The sequence below is a fragment of the Oncorhynchus kisutch genome, linkage group LG11, assembly GCF_002021735.2.
Source record: "Oncorhynchus kisutch isolate 150728-3 linkage group LG11, Okis_V2, whole genome shotgun sequence".
Lineage (NCBI taxonomy): Eukaryota > Metazoa > Chordata > Actinopteri > Salmoniformes > Salmonidae > Oncorhynchus > Oncorhynchus kisutch.
The window spans coordinates 22919518-22938506 of NC_034184.2; the positions used below are offsets into that span (position 1 = coordinate 22919518).

Below are 18989 nucleotides of genomic sequence, written 5' to 3' on the forward strand. Positions count from 1 at the left end.
TATTTATAATCAAGTTATATTGAAATACTAGAATGCTTATGTAACTGTGTCATCTTTGTTTATATCGTGAGTTATGGGTATAATTACAAAAGCCCTGAGATGTCACAAGGACGACAGAGACCATGGGCTAATGATTCAAACTTGGGGGAAATCATTTTATGCTCATATTCAGATGTAAGGGATTGACCCAAACGTATATCACATATTTGTAATAGGGTAAAGAAATAATTAGAGAGTATCAAAAGCATTGTCTTTATTAGAACGATGCACATACAGTAACAGTGAAAGGTTGTGCGACTTATTGACTTTATTGCATATTCTTGAAATTGAGCACGACCATCAGTATATAAAATGCTATTTTTGCATGACAGGTTATACACACATAATTGTGGGCGTAATGATATACGGTATACAATGACAATATGCAAACAAAAAATATACAGGAAATGAAACCGTAAAGTGGCAGTAAATGCATGTTTGCACACAGTATTTACCTGGGGCTTTCTAGAGGCCTCTGTGCTGGCTTTACCATCTTTGCTCTGGCCAGGTTTCACACTGGACATCCAACCTAACAGCTTGCTAACTTTATCACCATGCTCTTTCTTCTCCTCATCAACAGATCTCTAGGATTTGAGGAAAGAATTTCAAAAAGGCGGTTAGGATCAGAGTTTTTAAATCAGGAAATGGGGTTATGCAGACATTCAACAACAGATAAACCTCTAAGTAGACACCCAGCCATATTTCTGACCTCTATTTGGACAACGAACAGTTTAAGCTTGCAACATACAAATCAGTGTTTGATTTATGAAGTTTATTGCCATGTGGATCATGATGTTTACATGTTATGACAGTTGGCAATAAAAAAAACTGTAATTGTTCATAATTGACTTTACACATCATGCTAAAAGCATAATTCATCCCTGATTTAATGAACTCCATATTCATAATTTAATTAACATTCATATAATTCCACGTCAAATCAAATTCACACGTAATGAATTATTTCTTATTTTAAGTGTAGAACATTTCAGTCCAAGAACTTGATTGAGTCAGCCTTTGTTGTGTCAATCAAATATTCTGTTTTCCCTATTTACAAGCCATGGAGAACCAAATACTGGTCACTCAAATGTGACGATAGGTCCATAAATATTGGAAAGACGACTTAGCCCCAACACTAAGAACCTTTGTCGTCTCCAGTAGCCTGAGCCCAGTGTGGCCGTCATAAACACCCTTTTCCAGGGCCTCCATGAATGAGATTTTCCTCTTCGTCTTTGGGCAGGTGAGGCTTTTTGGGGAAGACTTCTCATCTTTCAGGAATGAGGCAGTGGCTTTGTCAACCAGGAAACTCTGAACAGCCTCATCCAGTGAGATTCTATCATGAGTCTCTGGGTTGATCAGTCCTCCAGTCAGGAGCTGGAATTCCAGGCATCGAAGGCCCACGTCTTTGGGGAACAGGTTCTCCTGAATGGCCTGAGCTACACTCAAGGTCTTTGCTGTCTGGGGATGGATGATGCCATAGTAGGCTTGCTCACACTGTTGGAGCTGGCGGGCAAATGTCTCATCTAGGAGACCTCTACGCAGAGCTTCGGTGACTGTGGCTTTCTCCCCAGAAGCAGGGTCACAGATGCCCCCGGTGCATGCCTGGGCCTCCAGCAGCCTCAGTGCAGTGAGTCTATCAATAAGGCTCTGCTGATGTCCCTGGAGAATGGTCACCCTTCTCTTTTGAGTGACATCCCACAGACCAGCCAACGGGCTGTTAGCATCCGGAACAACTACCATTCTTGAAAGGATAAGGTCTGCCAGCTCGTAGACGCTGATGAGCCCACTCCGATAACTTACCAGTTCTGTCATTTCAAGGAACTTCAGATCTAAGGCAGTTTCGATGCAAAGCTGCCGTCCACTTTTGAGATCTGTGATGATGTGTAAAGGGCTTTCGTTGACATCGACAGTGGACTTTTCCTGCCATTCACTGTCCTGCTGAGACAGAAACAGGTAGGTCAACTTATCGATGTGGTTGCCCTTAAAGGCTTGGTATGTGGTCATTTCCATACCAGAAGCACTGTTGATGACTGATACTCTGTGACAACTGGAGAAGGAGAAACTGGAGAGATCCTTCTCACCAAAAGGCAGGAGATAGACACCACCATCTGTGTCATACAAACAAGTTTTCAGTAGTTCACAGTAGTAGGCCTTCTGTCCTGAATCAGGTTTGTGGAAGCCTTTGGGGTTGCTGACTGGGTCGTACAGACTCTGTAAGGTAGCTTTGTTCAAGAGACCCTGATCAACAGCCATGTTAAGGGGCACCCTAACACCAATCACTGGGTGAACTAATCCTCCAGTGGCTATCTGAGCCTCGATGATCTTCTTTCCTTTGAGCCTGTCAACAATCCTTTCCTCCATGGCCTGAAATACAGACAATGTTTTACTGCCATGGACATAACCAGTGGCTGCTTTTTCAGCATCCATCAGCTTGTCTTTCAGATCTAACCCAACAATGCCGTTCTCCAGAGCAGCTTGAACCGAGAGGGTTTGTCCAGTTAAAGGATCTATAACACAGCCAGTTGCAGCCTGTGCCTCCATATACTCAATAGCATATGTCTTAGCTAAAAGGCCTTTCTCTGCAGCCTCCAAGAAGGATATCTTTTCCTTGCTTGACTCCAAGTAGATTCCGGCAATAGCAGTGGGTTTGCTGATGAACTGAACGAGTGATGCTTGGACTTCTTCTAATGTGACAAGGCCAGTTTCTAATTTATGCAAGATTTCTCTATCCAAAAACTTGGTTTTGATCAACTTCCTGATACTGATACTGCCTCTGTGTCCTTGGAGCTTTGGGGAAAAAGGAAGGGTTGTTGTCTCACTCTGCATCAAACTACCGTCTTTTGACATAGAGGCTAAATGAGATGCTTTGGATGACATGTCTTTGACATTATATGAGCTTGTGTTAGTGGTGCTTATAACACTTGGACTTTTCCCTGCCTGACCATCCAGAGCCACTAACTTTTTTGTTATTGCCATCACTTCCGTTTTTTGACTTTGGTTCTTAGCAATCAAATTCTGAGACTGTTTTTGCTGGACTGTTGTAGTCTGCACAGTAGAATAATTTGTTTTCGAAATTGTTTGATTCTGTAAACTGCTTTGATTGCTGACTATTTCCATATTGCCTCTCTTCACTCTTTGCAGTTTTTCCAGTACTTTGTCTTTCTCCGCTGTTGCTATCTGTTGGCATAAGATGTGAATAATCATTACATATAGAAAATACCTTGAGATCATTTATCCTTGCTTATTGAGTGAAGGAAATGAGCTCAACAAATGAAATATCATTATTATTATTCATTTGTCATACAAATATGCATTTCAATTATGTATTGTTTATTTTCTACAAATACTATGCACGTTTTTGATGAATGTAAAAAAATATATATATTATATTCATAGATATATACCTCTGAGGACACTTTTATTTTGATAAGCTCCTCCTCCAGATTGCGGTTTGCCTCTTCATATGATGACACCATTTTCTGTGTTAACAAAAGCTCAGTCTTCAGTTTGGTGACCTCATTGCATTTGTCACACTTATGATTGGTATGACTTGTAGTCTCCACTTCCTTTAGAGTCCTACGTTCAGTCTTAATCGTGACCTCCAGCTTCAAGACCTTTTCCTGAAGACCTCTGACCTCCTTAGCATAGGAAACAACCTGCTCGTTGAGGGATCTTGCTTCCTTTTCCTTTATTCCTAGTTTCTGCTCACTGTCTGTCAACATTTGTTTGAGCTTTGTGATCTCTTTTGAATTTTCCTTATGAATGTTTTGCAGCTGAGTAATGCTAGAGTTAAGTTGCATTTTCTCTCTATCTAATTGAGCAATTTGAGATTTTGCTTTCAGCAGGTCATGACTAATAGTGGTTCTCTCATTTTGCACTTGCTCCATTTTAATACAAACCTTGTCTAATTCTTGTTGAGCTTCCTGCTTTAATTTCAAAGTGCTCTCATTGAATGTTTTGGTTTGACTTGTAGTCTCCACTTCCTTTACAGTCCTATGTTCAGTCTTAATCGTGAACTCCAGCTTCAAGACTTTTTCTTGAAGACCTCTGACTTCCTTAGCATAGGAAACAACCTGCTCATTGAGGGATCTTGCTTCCTTTTCCTTTACTCTTAGTTTCTGCTCACTGTCTGTCAACATGCGTTTGAGCTTTGTGACCTCTTTTGAGTTTTCCTTATGAATGTTTTCCAGCTGAGTAATGCTAGAGTTATGTCGCATTTTCTCTGTTTCTAACTGAGCAATTTGAGATTTTGCTTTCATCAGGTCATGGCTAATAGTAGTTCTCTCATTTTTCAATTGATCCATTTTAATACGTAGCTCATTTATTTGTTGTAGATCATCCTGCTTTAACTTTAAAGTGCTCTCATTTAATGCTTTCAACTGTGTAATTTCTTGCTGGAAAAACTTGGTGTTATTCTCTGCTAATTCTGTACTGTGTGAATGTTCTCTGGGTTTCTGCTCCAATTCCAGTTTGATATGAGACTCCTGTAATGCATGCATTTGACTCGTTTCCACCTGTACTAACTGCAGCTGTCTCTCATATCCCTGTTTTTGCAGTTCAAGTTTGCTTTTCAAGTCCTCCAGCATCCCCTTACAGTTCACAAGTTGGTCTTCCAGCTTCTGCGACTTCAGCAGCAGGGCTGAACTTTCTGTTTGTTTTCGCTTGACCTCCTTTTGGGCTTCTTCCAGCTTTCCCTTGAGAATGGTGAGTTCAGATGCCAACGAAAGGGTTTTCTCTTTGGCTACACTTCTCTCCTTCTGAAGGGCATTGATTTCCTGTTTGAAACTTGATGAAGATTTGTCAGAGCTGGCGGTGATTTCTTTTATTTTCAACCTACTCTTCTGAATATCTGCCTCGAACTCTTTGACTTTAGACAGGCTGAATTTCCCTTCCTGGGTCACTTTAATTAATTCATCTTTTGTTCTTCTCAGGGCAGAATTCGTCTCTTCGAGTTCTGCTTCCAAGGTAACAAGTTTTTGGTCAGCCATTGTCTTGTCCTGTTGAAGGGCACTAGTTTCCTGCTTCATATTCACTGTCATTTCCTCCAGCATCTGCTGACAGTTCTCAAGTTCGTCTTCCAGCTTCTGGGACTTCAGCTGTAGCGCTGAACTTTCTGTTTGCTTTCGCTTGACTTCCTTTTGGGCTTGATCCAGCTTTCCCTTGAGAATGGTGAGATCAGATGCCAATGAAAGGGTTTTCTCTTGGGCTGCGCTTCTCTCCCTCTGAAGGACAGTGATTTCCTGTTTGACAGCTGATGAGGATTTGTCAGAGCTGGCAGTGATTTCTTTCATTTTCAATCTACTCTTCTGAAGATCGGCCTCAAACTCTTTGACTTTAGACTGGCTGATTTTCCCTTCCTGGGTCACTTTAATTAATTCATCTTTTGTTCTTCTCAGGGCAGAACTCATCTCCACGAGTTCTGCTTCCAAAGTAACCAATTTTTGGTGTGAAATTATCTTGTCCTTTTGAAGGGCACGTGTTTCCTGCTTTATATTCACTGTCTTTTCCTCCAGCATCCGCTGACAGTTCTCAAGTTGGTCTTCCAGCTTCTGGGACTTCAGATGCAGGGCAGAACTTTCCGTTTGCTTTCGCTTTACCTCCTCTTCGGCTTCTTTCAGCTTTCCCTTGAGCATGGTGAGGTCAGATGCCAATGAAAGGATTTTCTCTTGGGCTATACATCTCTCCCTCTGAAGGACATTGATTTCCTGTTTGAAACTTGATGAGGATTTGTCAGAGCTGGCAGTGATTTCTTTCACTGTCAACCTACTCTTCTGAAGATCTGCCTCAAACTCTTTGACTTTAGACTGACTGATTTTCCCTTCATGGGTCACTTTAATTAATTCATCTTTTGTTCTTCTCAGGGCAGAATTCCTTTCTTCGAGTTCTGCTTCCAAGGTAACCAGTTTTTGGTCAGCTACTGTCTGGTGCTTTTGAAGGGCACTAGTTTCCTGATTTACATTCAGAGTATTATCCTCCAGCATCCGCTTACAGTTCTCAAGTTGGTCTTCCAGCATCTGCGACCTCAGCTGCAGCGCTAAACTTTCCGTTTGCTTTTGCTTGACCTCCTTTTGGGCTTGATCCAGCTTTCCCTTGAGCATGGTGAGATCAGACACCAACAAAAGGGTTTTCTCTTGGGCTGCGCTTCTCTCCCTCTGAAGGACAATGATTTCCTGTTTGAAACTTGATGAGGATTTGTCAGAGCTGGCAGTGATTTCTTTAATTTTCAACCTACTCTTCTGAAGATCTGCCTCAAACTCTTTGACTTTAGACTGGCTGATTTTCCCTTCCTGGGTCACTTTAATTAATTCATCTTTTGTTCTTTTCAGGGCAGAACTCATCTCCTTGAGTTCTACTCCCAAAGAAACCAGTTTTTGGTGAGCCATTGTCTTGTCCTGTTGAAGGGCACTAGTTTCCAGCTTCATATTCACTGTCTTTTCCTCCAGCATCCGCTGACAGTTCTCAAGTTGGTCTTCCAGTTTCTGGGACTTCAGCAGCAGGGCTGAATTTTCCATTTGCTTTTGCTTGCTCTCCTGTTGGGCTTCATCCAGCTTTCCCTTGAGCATGGTGAGATCAGACACCAACAAAAGGGTTTTCTCTTGGGCTGCGCTTCTCTCCCTCTGAAGGACAGTGATTTCCTGTTTGAAACTTGATGAGGATTTGTCAGAGCTGGCAGTGATTTCTTTAATTTTCAACCTACTCTTCTGAAGATCTGCCTCAAACTCTTTGACTTTAGACTGGCTGATTTTCCCTTCCTGGGTCACTTTAATTAATTCATCTTTTGTTCTTTTCAGGGCAGAACTCATCTCCTTGAGTTCTGCTCCCAAACAAACCCGTTTTTGGTGAGCCATTGTCTTGTCCTGTTGAAGGGCACTAGTTTCCAGCTTCATATTCACTGTCTTTTCCTCCAGCATCCGCTGACAGTTCTCAAGTTGGTCTTCCAGTTTCTGGGACTTCAGCAGCAGGGCTGAATTTTCCATTTGCTTTTGCTTGCTCTCCTGTTGGGCTTCATCCAGCTTTCCCTTGAGCATGGTGAGATCAGACACCAACAAAAGGGTTTTCTCTTGGGCTGCGCTTCTCTCCCTCTGAAGGACAGTGATTTCCTGTTTGAAACTTGATGAGGATTTGTCAGAGCTGGCAGTGATTTCTTTAATTTTCAACCTACTCTTCTGAAGATCTGCCTCGAACTCTTTGACTTTAGACTGGCTGATTTTCCCTTCCTGGGTCACTTTAATTAATTCATCTTTTGTTCTTTTCAGGGCAGAACTCATCTCCTTGAGTTCTGCTCCCAAAGAAACAAGTTTTTGGTGAGCCATTGTCTTGTCCTGTTGAAGGGCACTAGTTTCCAGCTTCATATTCACCGTCTTTTCCTCCAGCATCTGCTGACACTTCTCAAGTTGGTCTTCCAGTTTCTGGGACTTCAGCAGCAGGGTTGAACTTTCAGTTTGCTTTTGCTTGCTCTCCTGTTGGGCTTCTTCCAGCTTTCCCTTGAGCATGGTGAGATCAGACACCAACGAAAGGGTCTTCTCTTGGGCTGCGCTTCTCTCCCTCTGAAGGATAATGATTTCCTGTTTGAAAGTTAATGAGGATTTGTCAGAGCTGGCAGTGATTTCTTTAATTTTCAACCTACTCTTATGAAGATCTGCCTCAAAATCTTTGACTTTAGACAGGCTGAATTTCCATTCCTGGGTCACTTTAATTAATTCATCTTTTGTTCTTTTCAGGGCAGAACTCATCTCATTGAGTTCTGCTCCCAAAGAAACCAGTTTTTGGTGAGCCATTGTCTTGTCCTGTTGAAGGGCACTAGTTTCCAGCTTCATATTCACTGTCTTTTCCTCCAGCATCCGCTGACAGTTCTCAAGTTGGTCTTCCAGTTTCTGGGACTTCAGCAGCAGGGCTGAACTTTCCATTTGCTTTTGCTTGACCTCCTGTTGGGCTTCTTCCAGCTTTCCCTTGAGCATGGTGAGATCAGACACCAACAAAAGGGTTTTCTCTTGGGCTGCGCTTCTCTCCCTCTGAAGGACAGTGATTTCCTGTTTGAAACTTGATGAGGATTTGTCAGAGCTGGCAGTGATTTCTTTAATTTTCAACCTACTCTTCTGAAGATCTGCCTCAAAATCTTTGACTTTAGACAGGCTGAATTTCCATTCCTGGGTCACTTTAATTAATTCATCTTTTGTTCTTCTCAGGGCAGAACTCATCTCCTTGAGTTCTGCTCCCAAAGAAACCAATTTTTGGTGAGCCATTGTCTTGTCCTGTTGAAGGGCACTAGTTTCCTGCTTCACATTCACTGTCTTTTCCTCCAGCATCCGCTGACAGTTCTCAAGTTGATCTTCCAGCTTCTGGGACTTCAGCTGGAGTGCTGAACTTTCCATTTGCTTTCGCTTTACCTCCTCTTCGGCTTCTTCCAGCTTTCCCTTGAGCATGGTGAGGTCAGATGCCAATGAAAGGGTTTTCTCCTGGGCTGCGCTTCTCTCCCTCTGAAGAACATTGATTTCCTGTTTGAAACTTGATGAGGATTTGTCAGAGCTGGCAGTGATTTCTTTCATTTTCAACCTACTCTTCTGAAGATCTGCCTCGAACTCTTTGACTTTAGACTGGCTGATTTTCCCTTCCTGGGTCACTTTAATTAATTCATCTTTTGTTCTTTTCAGGGCAGAACTCATCTCCTTGAGTTCTGCTCCCAAAGAAACAAGTTTTTGGTGAGCCATTGTCTTGTCCTTTTGAAGGGCACTAGTTTCCTGCTTTACGTTCACTGTCTTTTCCTCCAGCATCCGCTGACAGTTCTCAAGTTGATCTTCCAGCTTCTGGGACCTCAGCTGGAGTGCTGAACTTTCCGTTTGCTTTCGCTTTACCTCCTCTTCAGCTTCTTCCAGCTTTCCCTTGAGCATGGTGAGGTCAGATGCCAATGAAAGGGTTTTCTCTTGGGCTGCGCTTCTCTCCCTCTGAAGAACATTGATTTCCTGTTTGAAACTTAATGAGGATTTTTCAGAGCTGGCAGTGATTTCTTTCATTTTCAACCTACTCTTCTGAAGATCTGCCTCAAACTCTTTGACTTTAGACTGGCTGATTTTCCCTTCCTGGGTCACTTTAATTAATTCATCTTTTGTTCTTCTCAGGGCAGAACTCATGTCATTGAGTTCTGCTCCCAAAGAAACCAGTTTTTGGTGAGCCATTGTCTTGTCCTGTTGAAGGGCACTAGTTTCCTGCTTCACATTCACTGTCTTTTCCTCCAGCATCCGCTGACAGTTCTCAAGTTGGTCTTCCAGTTTCTGGGACTTCAGCAGCAGGGCTGAACTTTCCGTTTGCTTTCGCTTTACCTCCTCTTCAGCTTCTTCCAGCTTTCCCTTGAGCATGGTGAGGTCAGATGCCAATGAAAGGGTTTTCTCTTGGGCTGCGCTTCTCTCCCTCTGAAGGACAGTGATTTCCTGTTTGAAAGTTGATGAGGATTTGTCAGAGCTGGCGGTGATTTCTTTCATTTTCATCATACTCTTCTGAAGGTCTGCTTCAAACCTTTTGATTTTAGACAGGCTGATTTTCCCTTCCTGGGTCACTTTAATTAATTCATCTTTTGTTCTTCTCAGGGCAGAATTGCTCTCCTCAAGTTCTGCTTCCAAGGTAACCAGTTTTTGGTGAGCCATTGCCTTGTCCTTTTGAAGGGCACTAGTTTCCAGCTTCATATTCACTGTCTTTTCCTCCAGCATCTGCTTACAGTTCTCAAGTTCATCCTCTAGCTTCTGGGACCTCAGCAGCAGGGCTGAACTTTCCGTTTGCGTTCGCTTTACCTCCTTTTGGGCTTGATCCAGCTTTCCCTTGAGCATGGTGAGATCAGATGACAATGAAAGGGTTTTCTCTTGGGCTGCGCTTCTCTCCCTCTGAAGGACAGTGATTTCCTGTTTAAAACTTGATGAGGATTTGTCAGAGTTGGCAATGATTTCTTTCATTTTCAACCTACTCTTCTGAATATCTGCCTCGAACTCTTTGACTTTAGACTGGCTGGTTTTCCCTTCCTGGGTCACTTTCATTAATTCATAGTTTGTTTTTCTCAGGGCAGAATTCACCTCCTCAAGTTCTGCTTCCAAGGTAACCAGTTTTTGGTGAGCCATTGTCTTGTCCTTTTGAAGGGCACTAGCTTCCTGCGTCACATTCACTGTCTTTTCCTCCAGCATCCGCTGACAGTTCTCAAGTTGATCTTCCAGCTTTTGGGACTTCAGCTGCAGGGCAGAACTTTCCGTTTGCTTTCGCTTGACCTCCTTTTCGGCTTCTTCCAGCTTTCCCTTGAGCATGGTGAGGTCAGATGCCAATGAAAGGATTTTCTCTTGGGCTGCACTTCTCTCCCTCTGAAGAACATTGATTTCCTGTTTGAAACTTGAAGAGGATTTGTCAGAGCTGGCGGTGATTTCTTTTATTGTCAGCATACTCTTCTGAAGATCGGCCTCAAACTTTTTGACTTTAGACAGGCTGATTTTCCCTTCCTGGGTGACTTTAATTAATTCATCTTTCGTTCTTCTCAGGGCAGAATTCCTCTCCTCGAGTCCTGCTTCCAAAGTAACCCGTTTTTGGTCAGCCATTGCCTTGGCCTTTTGAAGGGCACTAGTTTCCTCCTTCATATTCACTGTATTTTCCTCCAGCATCTGCTGACACTTCTCAAGCTGGTCTTCCAGTTTCTGGGACTTCAGCAGCAGGGCTGAACTTTCCGTTTGCTTTTGCTTGCTCTCCTGTTGGGCTTCTTCCAGCTTTACCTTGAGCATGGTGAGATCAGACGCCAACGAAAGGGTTTTCTCTTGGGCTGCACTTCTCTCCCTCTGAAGGACAGTGACTTCCTGTTTGAAACTTGAAGAGGATTTGTCAGAGTCGGCAATGATTTCTTTCATTTTCAACCTACTCTTCTGAAGATCTGCCTCAAACTCTTTGACTTTAGACTGGCTGATTTTCCCTTCCTGGGTCACATTAATTAATTCATAGTTTGTTCTTCTCAGGGCAGAATTCAACTCCTCAAGTTCTGCTTCCAAGGTAACCACTTTCTGTTCAGCTATTGTCTTTTCATTTTGAAGGGCACTAGTTTCCTGCTTCATATTCACTGTAATTTCCTCCAGCATCCTCTTGCAGTTCTTAAGTTGGTCTTCCAGCTTCTGAGACTTCAGCAGCAGGGCTGAACTTTCCGTTTGCTTTCGCTTGACCTCCTCTTGGGATTGTTCAAACTTTGCCTTGAGCATGGTGAGGTCAAATTCCAACGAAAGGATTTTCTCTTGGGCTGTGCTTCTCTCCCTCTGAAGAACAGTGATTTCCTGTTTGAAAGTTGATGAAGATTTGTCAGAGCTGGCAGTGATGTCTTTCATTATCAACCTACTCTTCTGAAGATCTGCCTCAAACGCTTCGACTTTAGACTGGCTGATTTTCACTTCCTGGGTCACTTGAATTAATTCATCTTTTGTTCTTCTCAGGGCAGAACTCATATCTTCAAGTTCTGCTTCCAAGGTAACCAGTTTTTGGTGAGCCATTGTCTTGTCCTTTTGAAGGGCACTAGTTTCGTGCTTCATATTCACTGTCATTTCCTCCACCATCCGCTTACAATTCTCAAGTTGGTCTTCCAGCATCTGCGACCTCAGCTGCAGGGCTGAACTTTCCGTTTGCTTTTGTTTGACCTCCTTTTGGGCTTGTTCCAGCTTTCCCTTGAGCATGGTGAGATCAGACCCCAACAAAATGGTTTTCTCTTGGGCTGCACTTCTCTCCCTCTGAAGGACAATGATTTCCTGTTTGAAACTTGATGAGGATTTGTCAGAGCTGGCAGTCATTTCTTTTATTGTCAATCTACTCTTCTGAAGATCTGCCTCAAACTCTTTGACTTTAGACTGGCTGATTTTTCCTTCCTGGGTTACTTTAATTAATTCATCTTTTGTGCTTCTCAGGGCAGACCTCATTTCCTCGAGTTCTGCTTTCAAGGTAACCAGTTTATGGTCAGCCATTGTCTTGTCTCTTTGAAGGGCAATTATTTCCTGCTTCATATTTGCTATCATTATTTCAGAACTTCCAGTGATTCCTTTCATACTCTGCTTGCATTGCAAAAGCTCCCCCTCCAATGCCTTTACTTTAGCCAGACACCTCTGGCCCTCATTTGACTCATTCTGCAGCTCTCCCATTGCCTTCTTCAGTTTGACGTTCAGATCATTCACTTCACCCTTTTGCTCTTGGACTGTCTTATTGGCCAAATTCCTCTCAGTGCCAACAGAGCTAAGCTCAGACTTCAGATTCATGATTTCCTTCTCGTAGTTGTTGAGGTTCAAGCTGATAGCTTTGTTTTTCTGCTGGAGTTCAGCTGTTCTCTTCACCTCCTCATTGTAGTCCCTCAGTTTGATCTGAAGCTCGTGGGACATCTGAGATTTCTTCAGCAGTTCCTCCTCAATGACTTTCACCTGAGATTTGGTGCCATCCACCTGAGACTTTAATATGTTGATTTGCTGGTCTTTGATTTCAGTTTCCATGGTGATCTTCTCGAGTTGAGCTCTCATCTTCTGCATGTTGACTTCCATATCCATGTTGACCTTCTTAAGCTCATCTACTTTTTTCTGCAGTTGCACAACCACCATTCCACCTTTCTGAAGTTCTGCTTCCAGGTTTTTAGATTTGAGTTGTACATCCTGTTCAGATCTTGTCTTTATGTTGGATTCTTCCTTGGTTTTTTGAAGCTGTTGTTTCCAGTTCTCACTCTCACTTTTCAATGATTTTACCATTTGTTCAGAGAATGATTTTTCTCGTTGTAATGACTCCACACTGACCTTAAGACTTATGACCTCATTGTCTAATGACACATTCATTCTCGTCAGTTCATTGATCTTGAACATCAACTGGTCTGCCTCAGCCTGTTTGGAGGCCAGCTCCTCCTCTAAACATTGCATCTTGTGACTACTCTCCTGTTCCCTGGAGTTCCTCTGGAGCAGTTTTCCTTGGTTGAGCTTTAACTGTTTTTTCAGGCCTTCAACTTCTGTCATGTGGAAAATAGTTTTCTGTTCCAATAAAGACTTATCCCTCTGGAGAGATTTGATTTGCTCTTGAAAGACATGGATTGATTTTCTCAGCTCTGAAGATTCCTGTCTGAGCTCCTCTGACTTTTGTCTCATGCTGCTTCTATCCGATTCCATGTCCAGCTGAAGTTTCTTCAACCTGATATTGGCATCGTCCAAAAGCTCTTTGAATTGTTGCGCTTTCTCCTCTGCTATCTTTTTATGCACCAGCACAGTGTTCAGCTCTGACTTAAGCGTCTTGATTTCGGTCTCGGCTGTTTTCCTCGCCATGGCCAGCTCCTCCTGTTTCTGCTGCAGGACTTCTGCCTCCACCTCTGCATGGATTGTCTGGATGCTGTTGGTGGAAGAGGAATGTTGCATCCTCTGCAGTGTGCGATTGTGCTCCTCAAGATCCTGAACGTCGCTGTTCTTCCTCTTCAAGTGGTCCTCCAATTTTTTCCGGGCCAGGGTGCTCTCCTCGATGTTCATCTTCAGCATACGAAGACTCTCCTCAAGAGTAGACCGTTTGGCTTCTGACTGCTGGACCAGCTGTCGTGCGTTACTTAACTCTTGCTCAATGGCTGCTTTGCCCTTCACAACCATGTCTAGTTCTGCCCAGTACTGCTGAGCCTCATTCTCGGCCTTAGACTTCTGGAGGGTAAGGTCCTCTATGGTACTTTTTTGCGTCTTTACCTCTCTCTGTAGACTGGTCAACTGGGTTGTTCTGTCAGCCAATGAGGTCTCCAGTTCTTGTACCTGCTGCTGAAGCTGTCCAATCATCTCCTCCCCTGCTATCTTTTGGAGCTCCCAGCTCTCTGTCCAGGTGATGTACTCTGTCTTTTCTGATTCTTTCCTATTCTACAATGCAAAAAAGAACAAGTCATGCACTACCTCATACTTAAAAAGGAAAACTCCACCCAAAAACACTGTTTTTGTATTTGTTTCATTAGTCCATAGTTTTTATTGTCCCAAAATGTTTTACATGTCAGCAGTCAAGTTTTCAAGATATGTAACTTTCAAAATACAGAAATACGGCCTGTATGATGCATGTTGCAGTGTGTAACATTTTTGTGTTTTGTAAGTTACACATCTTGAAAGTTACATATCTTGAAAACTTGATCGCTGACATGAAAAACATTCAACAATGGACTAATGAAACAAATAGGGTCAAATGGGTCTTTAGGTGGAGTTTTCCTTTAACATTGAAATAAAGTGAAAGTTGTGTTTATGGTATGGTTATTCTAACATGCTTACCAACGTAAGGATTGTTGCAGTGTTGTTAATTGTCCCAAAGAAATGCCACCATGAGAGAATGTTTCAGATTCAATGAGAGAGAGGAGACAGCTTCTTCCTCCAAAGAGAAGTCACCATCACCAGCAATGATACAAAAGAATGGCTCTTTGTATCAGCATTACAGCTGCGTACGACACCATATCGCATGATTTGTCTTAAACAAAGCAAAACATCTACATTCATCAGCGCTAAATGAATGACACACAGCAGTGAAGAGAAATAAACCCTTTGAGTTGAAGCGCCATATTTATGGCTTTAAAGGTGAGGTTCCTATTAATTCAATATGGCTGGGAGCAAACCCTCTTAACAGAATAATGTGAGGGGGGAAAAAAGGCAGTTCAAAGTATGCTCAGCGATTTGCGCATTGTAAATCTAATATTTCACCAATCCCCTACCTCTTCGCCTTCTGTTCTCTTCAACGTCTCACTGGCAAACTTTACATACTGCGTCATGGAGGTGACTACGGCCGTGTAGCGAGTTCGGAGGTCCATGAACTGAGGTGGGGGACGAAAACAAGGGTCACTTTCTTCAGCACACCCAACACACTCAGCACCTAGTTTACTACTGTTCCATTCTAACCTCCTGAACGATGGCATCAGCTGAGTTCTGCATCCTCCGTCTCTTGAGCGGGGACTTGTGCTGTGAGTCAACCATTGCTCTGTAGGTCATCAGCTGTAGCTCATAATCCTGACAACAAATTAGGGAATATTACGCTGGTGTTCAAGTGTTCTTCATGCAGACATATCATATCAGGTCAAAACTGTTACAGAGATAACTTACTTTAGCGCCAGATGAGTACTGCTCTGAGTACTTTTGGCATTCATCAATTCTGCTCTGCTTATGTTCCATTTCTGCAACAAGGACCTTCTGTTGGTTGAGCAGCTCAGCAAGCGCCTTGCTGTCCTCTGGCTGGTTCTCCTGGGTCTTGAGCTGAGCAGCCTCCATCTCTCTGACCCAGTCATATAGACTGCTGTAGGAGTCTTTGTAGTACTTCAGAGATTTACTGATGCCCTCTAGGTCCCGAAGTCTGAAGCAGATATCACACATACAGTGAACAATAAGTGTTTCTCACTACTTTTTACTGGTGTATGGAATCAAATCTGTCCCTAAACATTTGAGTTGACCTGAAAACACTAACCTGCTGTCAATTTGGGTGTGGACATCATGCCATCTCTCTCCCAGCTGGTCAGCCTTCTCCTTGTGCCAGTCCAGGTCAAAGTCCCGCTCGTTGTGAGCCTTGAACATGTGGTCACTGATGCCACGGGCCTTTTGCAGCCCATCCTCCAGGTCATGGAAGACCTCCCGCTGTTCGTCAATCTCTGAGCGCCATTGCTAAAATAAAGTAGAGGAAAGACATGGCTCAACATCAATCATAGCATGATAGTGGCTCTCGAGGACTGGGTTCCGCAAAATAACTATTTATCTCCAGCAATCCTTTTGCCAACCATACAGAGAAAACCAAAAGATTGAATAGGATATATTGCCATATTAAATGTTAAACTACTACCGAGGGAGCTTACCTTGAGTGTGCTGACGACTGTGTCAATGGACTTCAGGTCAGAGTTCACAGCGTCTTCCTCAGAAAGTTTGGCCTCAAAGAGCTTCACTAGAGCCTCTGCATTCTGGCTGTGCCTCACCACCAAGCTCACCGTCTTCAGCCTGCAGAGACACAATAGAGACAGTGTAACGTTATCTATATCAGCATTTTGCAGTGCATCTATGAAGTCCCTGTAAAGGGTTTATGAAGGCTTCATGAAAACGTTAAAGTTGCATTTAAAGTGGGACCATAAAAAATCATTGCAAATGCCTTGTTGATTTTGAATGCGCTGAGCATATTCTAGCCCTGCACTGAGGAGGACCATAACAGTGTCTGTGCCCACTTACTTCTCCAGGTAGATGGAAGACATGGAGTAAACCTGGCTCATGCTCTGGATGAGGACGTTGAGGTCAGAGGAGAGGGCGGGGACAGAGGGAGAGGCTGTGGCCTGTCTGAGGAATGTCTCACACTTCTCCTTCATGGTCTCCAGATCCTCCATTAGCTGATCCAGCTCTGCCTTCTTCTTCTGCAAGGAACGAATTTGGAGGAGTTAAGTCAATATGAACAGATCACACCAAATACATACAGTACAGTACATTAAACACTTCACAATTTAGGTGTACTTGGTTTGGCTTGAAGTTCACACATGATATTATTCTGTTGGTCTCATTGTACCTGGAAAAGTAAATCAAGCACAGATGTATTTGACCCATGTCTGGAAAAGATATGATGAATAGATGTGTAAGACAGAGAGATACATTCTGAATAGTGAGTTGTAATATGACAGAGTAATGATACAGTCTGAATAGTGAATTGTAATATGACAGAGTGATGATACAGTCTGAATAGTGAGTTGTAATATGACAGAGTAATGATACAGTCTGAATAGTGAGTTGTAATATGACAGAGTAATGATACAGTCTGAATAGTGAGTTGTAATATGACAGAGTAATGATACAGTCTGAATAGTGAGTTGTAATATGACAGAGTAATGATACATTCTGAATAGTGAGTTGTAATATGACAGAGTAATGATACAGTCTGAATAGTGAGTTGTAATATGACAGAGTAATGATACAGTCTGAATAGTGAGTTGTAATATGACAGAGTAATGATACAGTCTGAATAGTGAGTTGTAATATGACAGTGTAATGATACAGTCTGAATAGTGAGTTGTAATATGACAGAGTAATGATACAGTCTGAATAGTGAGTTGTAATATGACAGTGTAATGATACAGTCTGAATAGTGAGTTGTAATATGACAGAGTAATGATACATTCTGAATAGTGAGTTGTAATATGACAGAGTAGTGATACAGTCTGAATAGTGAGTTGTAATATGACAGAGTAATGATACAGTCTGAATAGTGAGTTGTAATATGACAGAGTAATGATACAGTCGGAATAGTGAGTTGTAATATGACAGAGTAATGATACAGTCTGAATAGTGAGTTGTAATATGACAGAGTGATGATATAGTCTAAACAGTGAGTTGTTGCCCTACCTCTTGCTCTGTGATGCGCAGGATACTCTGCTCCAGGTCGTCTCTGTCCAGTGGGGTGCGGATCTGTCGGATCAGGTGCTCCTCCTGAGCCTCCAGACGCATGCGGAAGTTACGCACCTCAGAGATATACAGGTTGTACACAGACTCCTCATGTTCCTCTGTTCAACACAAGACCACAGAATGAGTAACAACCTCTGTTCAACACAAGACCACAACATGAGTAACAACCTCTGTTCAACACAAGACCATAGAATGAGTAACAACCAAACGACGAGAGGACACCAAGTCTAAGTGTCCAAACACTTGGGATTTTTCTCAGTCACTGGTCTACTGCAAGCTGTATAACAGTAACATTAGTAAACAATCTAAATGAATATGTACTGTATTCGGAAACTATTCAGACCCCTTAACTTTTCCCACATTTTGTTACGTTACAGCCTTATTCGAAAATGGATGAAATACCCCAAAATCCTCATCAATCGACACACAATATCTGACAATGACAAAGCAAAAACAGGTATTTATAAATTTGAGCAAATGTATAAAAAAAACAGAAATACTTTATTTACATCAGTATTCAGACCCTTCGCTATGAGACTCGAAATTGAGCTAAGGTGCATCCTGTTTCCATTGATCATCCTTAAAATGTTTCTACAACTTGATTGGAGTCAACATGTGGTAAATTCATTTGACTGGACATGATTTGGAAAGGCACACATCTGTCTATATAATGTCCCACAGTTGACTGTGCATGTCAAAGCAGAAACCAAGCCATGAGGTCGAAGGAATTGTCAGTAGAGCTCTGAGACAGGATTGTGTCGAGGCACAGATCTGGGGAAGGATACCAAAACATTTCTGAAGCATTGAAGGTCCCCAAGAACACAGTGGTCTCCATCATTCTTAAATGAAGTAGTTTGGAACCACCAATCCTCTTCCTAGAGCTGGACACCCGGCCAAACTGAGCAATCGGGGGAGAAGGGCCTTGGTCAGGGAGGTGACCAAGAACCCATACGGTCACTCTGAAAGAGCTCCAGAGTACCTCTGTGGAGATGGGAGAAAATTCCAGAAGGACAACCATCTCTGCAGCACTCCACCAATCAGGCCTTGGTAGAGTGGCCAGACAGAAGCCACTCCTCAGTAAAAGGCACATGACAGCCTGCTTGGAGTTTGCCAAAAGGCACATAAAGACTCGAAGTCCATGAGAAACAGAATTCTCTGTTCTGATGAAACCAAGATTGAACTCTTTGGCTTGAATGCCAAGCGTCATGTTTGGAGGAAACCTGGCACCATCCCTATGGTGAAGCATGGTGGTGGTAGCATCATGTTTTTCAGCTGCAGGGACTGGGAAACTAGTCAGGATCGAGGGAAAGATGAATGGAGCAAAGTACAGAGATATTCTTGATGAAAACCTGCTCCAGAGCGCTCAGGACCTCAGACTGGGGTGAAAGTTCACCTTCCAACAGGACAACGACCCTAAGCACACAGCCAAGACAATACAGGAGTTGCTTCGGGACAAGTCTCTGAATGCCCTTGAGTGGCCCAGCCAGAGCCCGGACTTGAACCCAATGAAACATCTCTGGAGACATGAAAATACCTGTGCAGCAACGCTCCCCATCC

At 42.9% G+C, this 18989-nt stretch overlaps 2 protein-coding genes across 3 annotated transcripts in view; both read right to left on the reverse strand.

Annotated features, from left to right (window-relative positions):
- LOC109898906 (dystonin) overlaps positions 1–18989 on the reverse strand; it is a 190668-nt gene that overhangs the window by 82130 nt on the left and 89549 nt on the right. For both annotated transcript variants that reach the window (XM_031835453.1, XM_031835452.1), the window contains 8 exons: positions 17373–17530; positions 16215–16393; positions 15851–15989; positions 15469–15662; positions 15111–15357; positions 14910–15017; positions 14726–14824; positions 495–623 (listed from right to left, as the gene is read on the reverse strand). In XM_031835453.1, the coding sequence (XP_031691313.1) occupies positions 495–623; positions 14726–14824; positions 14910–15017; positions 15111–15357; positions 15469–15662; positions 15851–15989; positions 16215–16393; positions 17373–17530 (1253 nt within the window). The remainder of the gene's footprint in view (positions 1–494; positions 624–14725; positions 14825–14909; positions 15018–15110; positions 15358–15468; positions 15663–15850; positions 15990–16214; positions 16394–17372; positions 17531–18989) is intronic.
- LOC109899859 (desmoplakin-like) lies at positions 622–14429 on the reverse strand. Its single transcript, XM_031835454.1, has 3 exons — positions 14292–14429; positions 3444–13895; positions 622–3216 (listed from the first exon to the last, which is right to left on the reverse strand). The coding sequence occupies exons 2-3, from the start codon at positions 13815–13817 to the stop codon at positions 1123–1125; spliced, it is 12468 nt and encodes a 4155-aa protein (XP_031691314.1). The 5' UTR covers positions 13818–13895; positions 14292–14429; the 3' UTR covers positions 622–1122.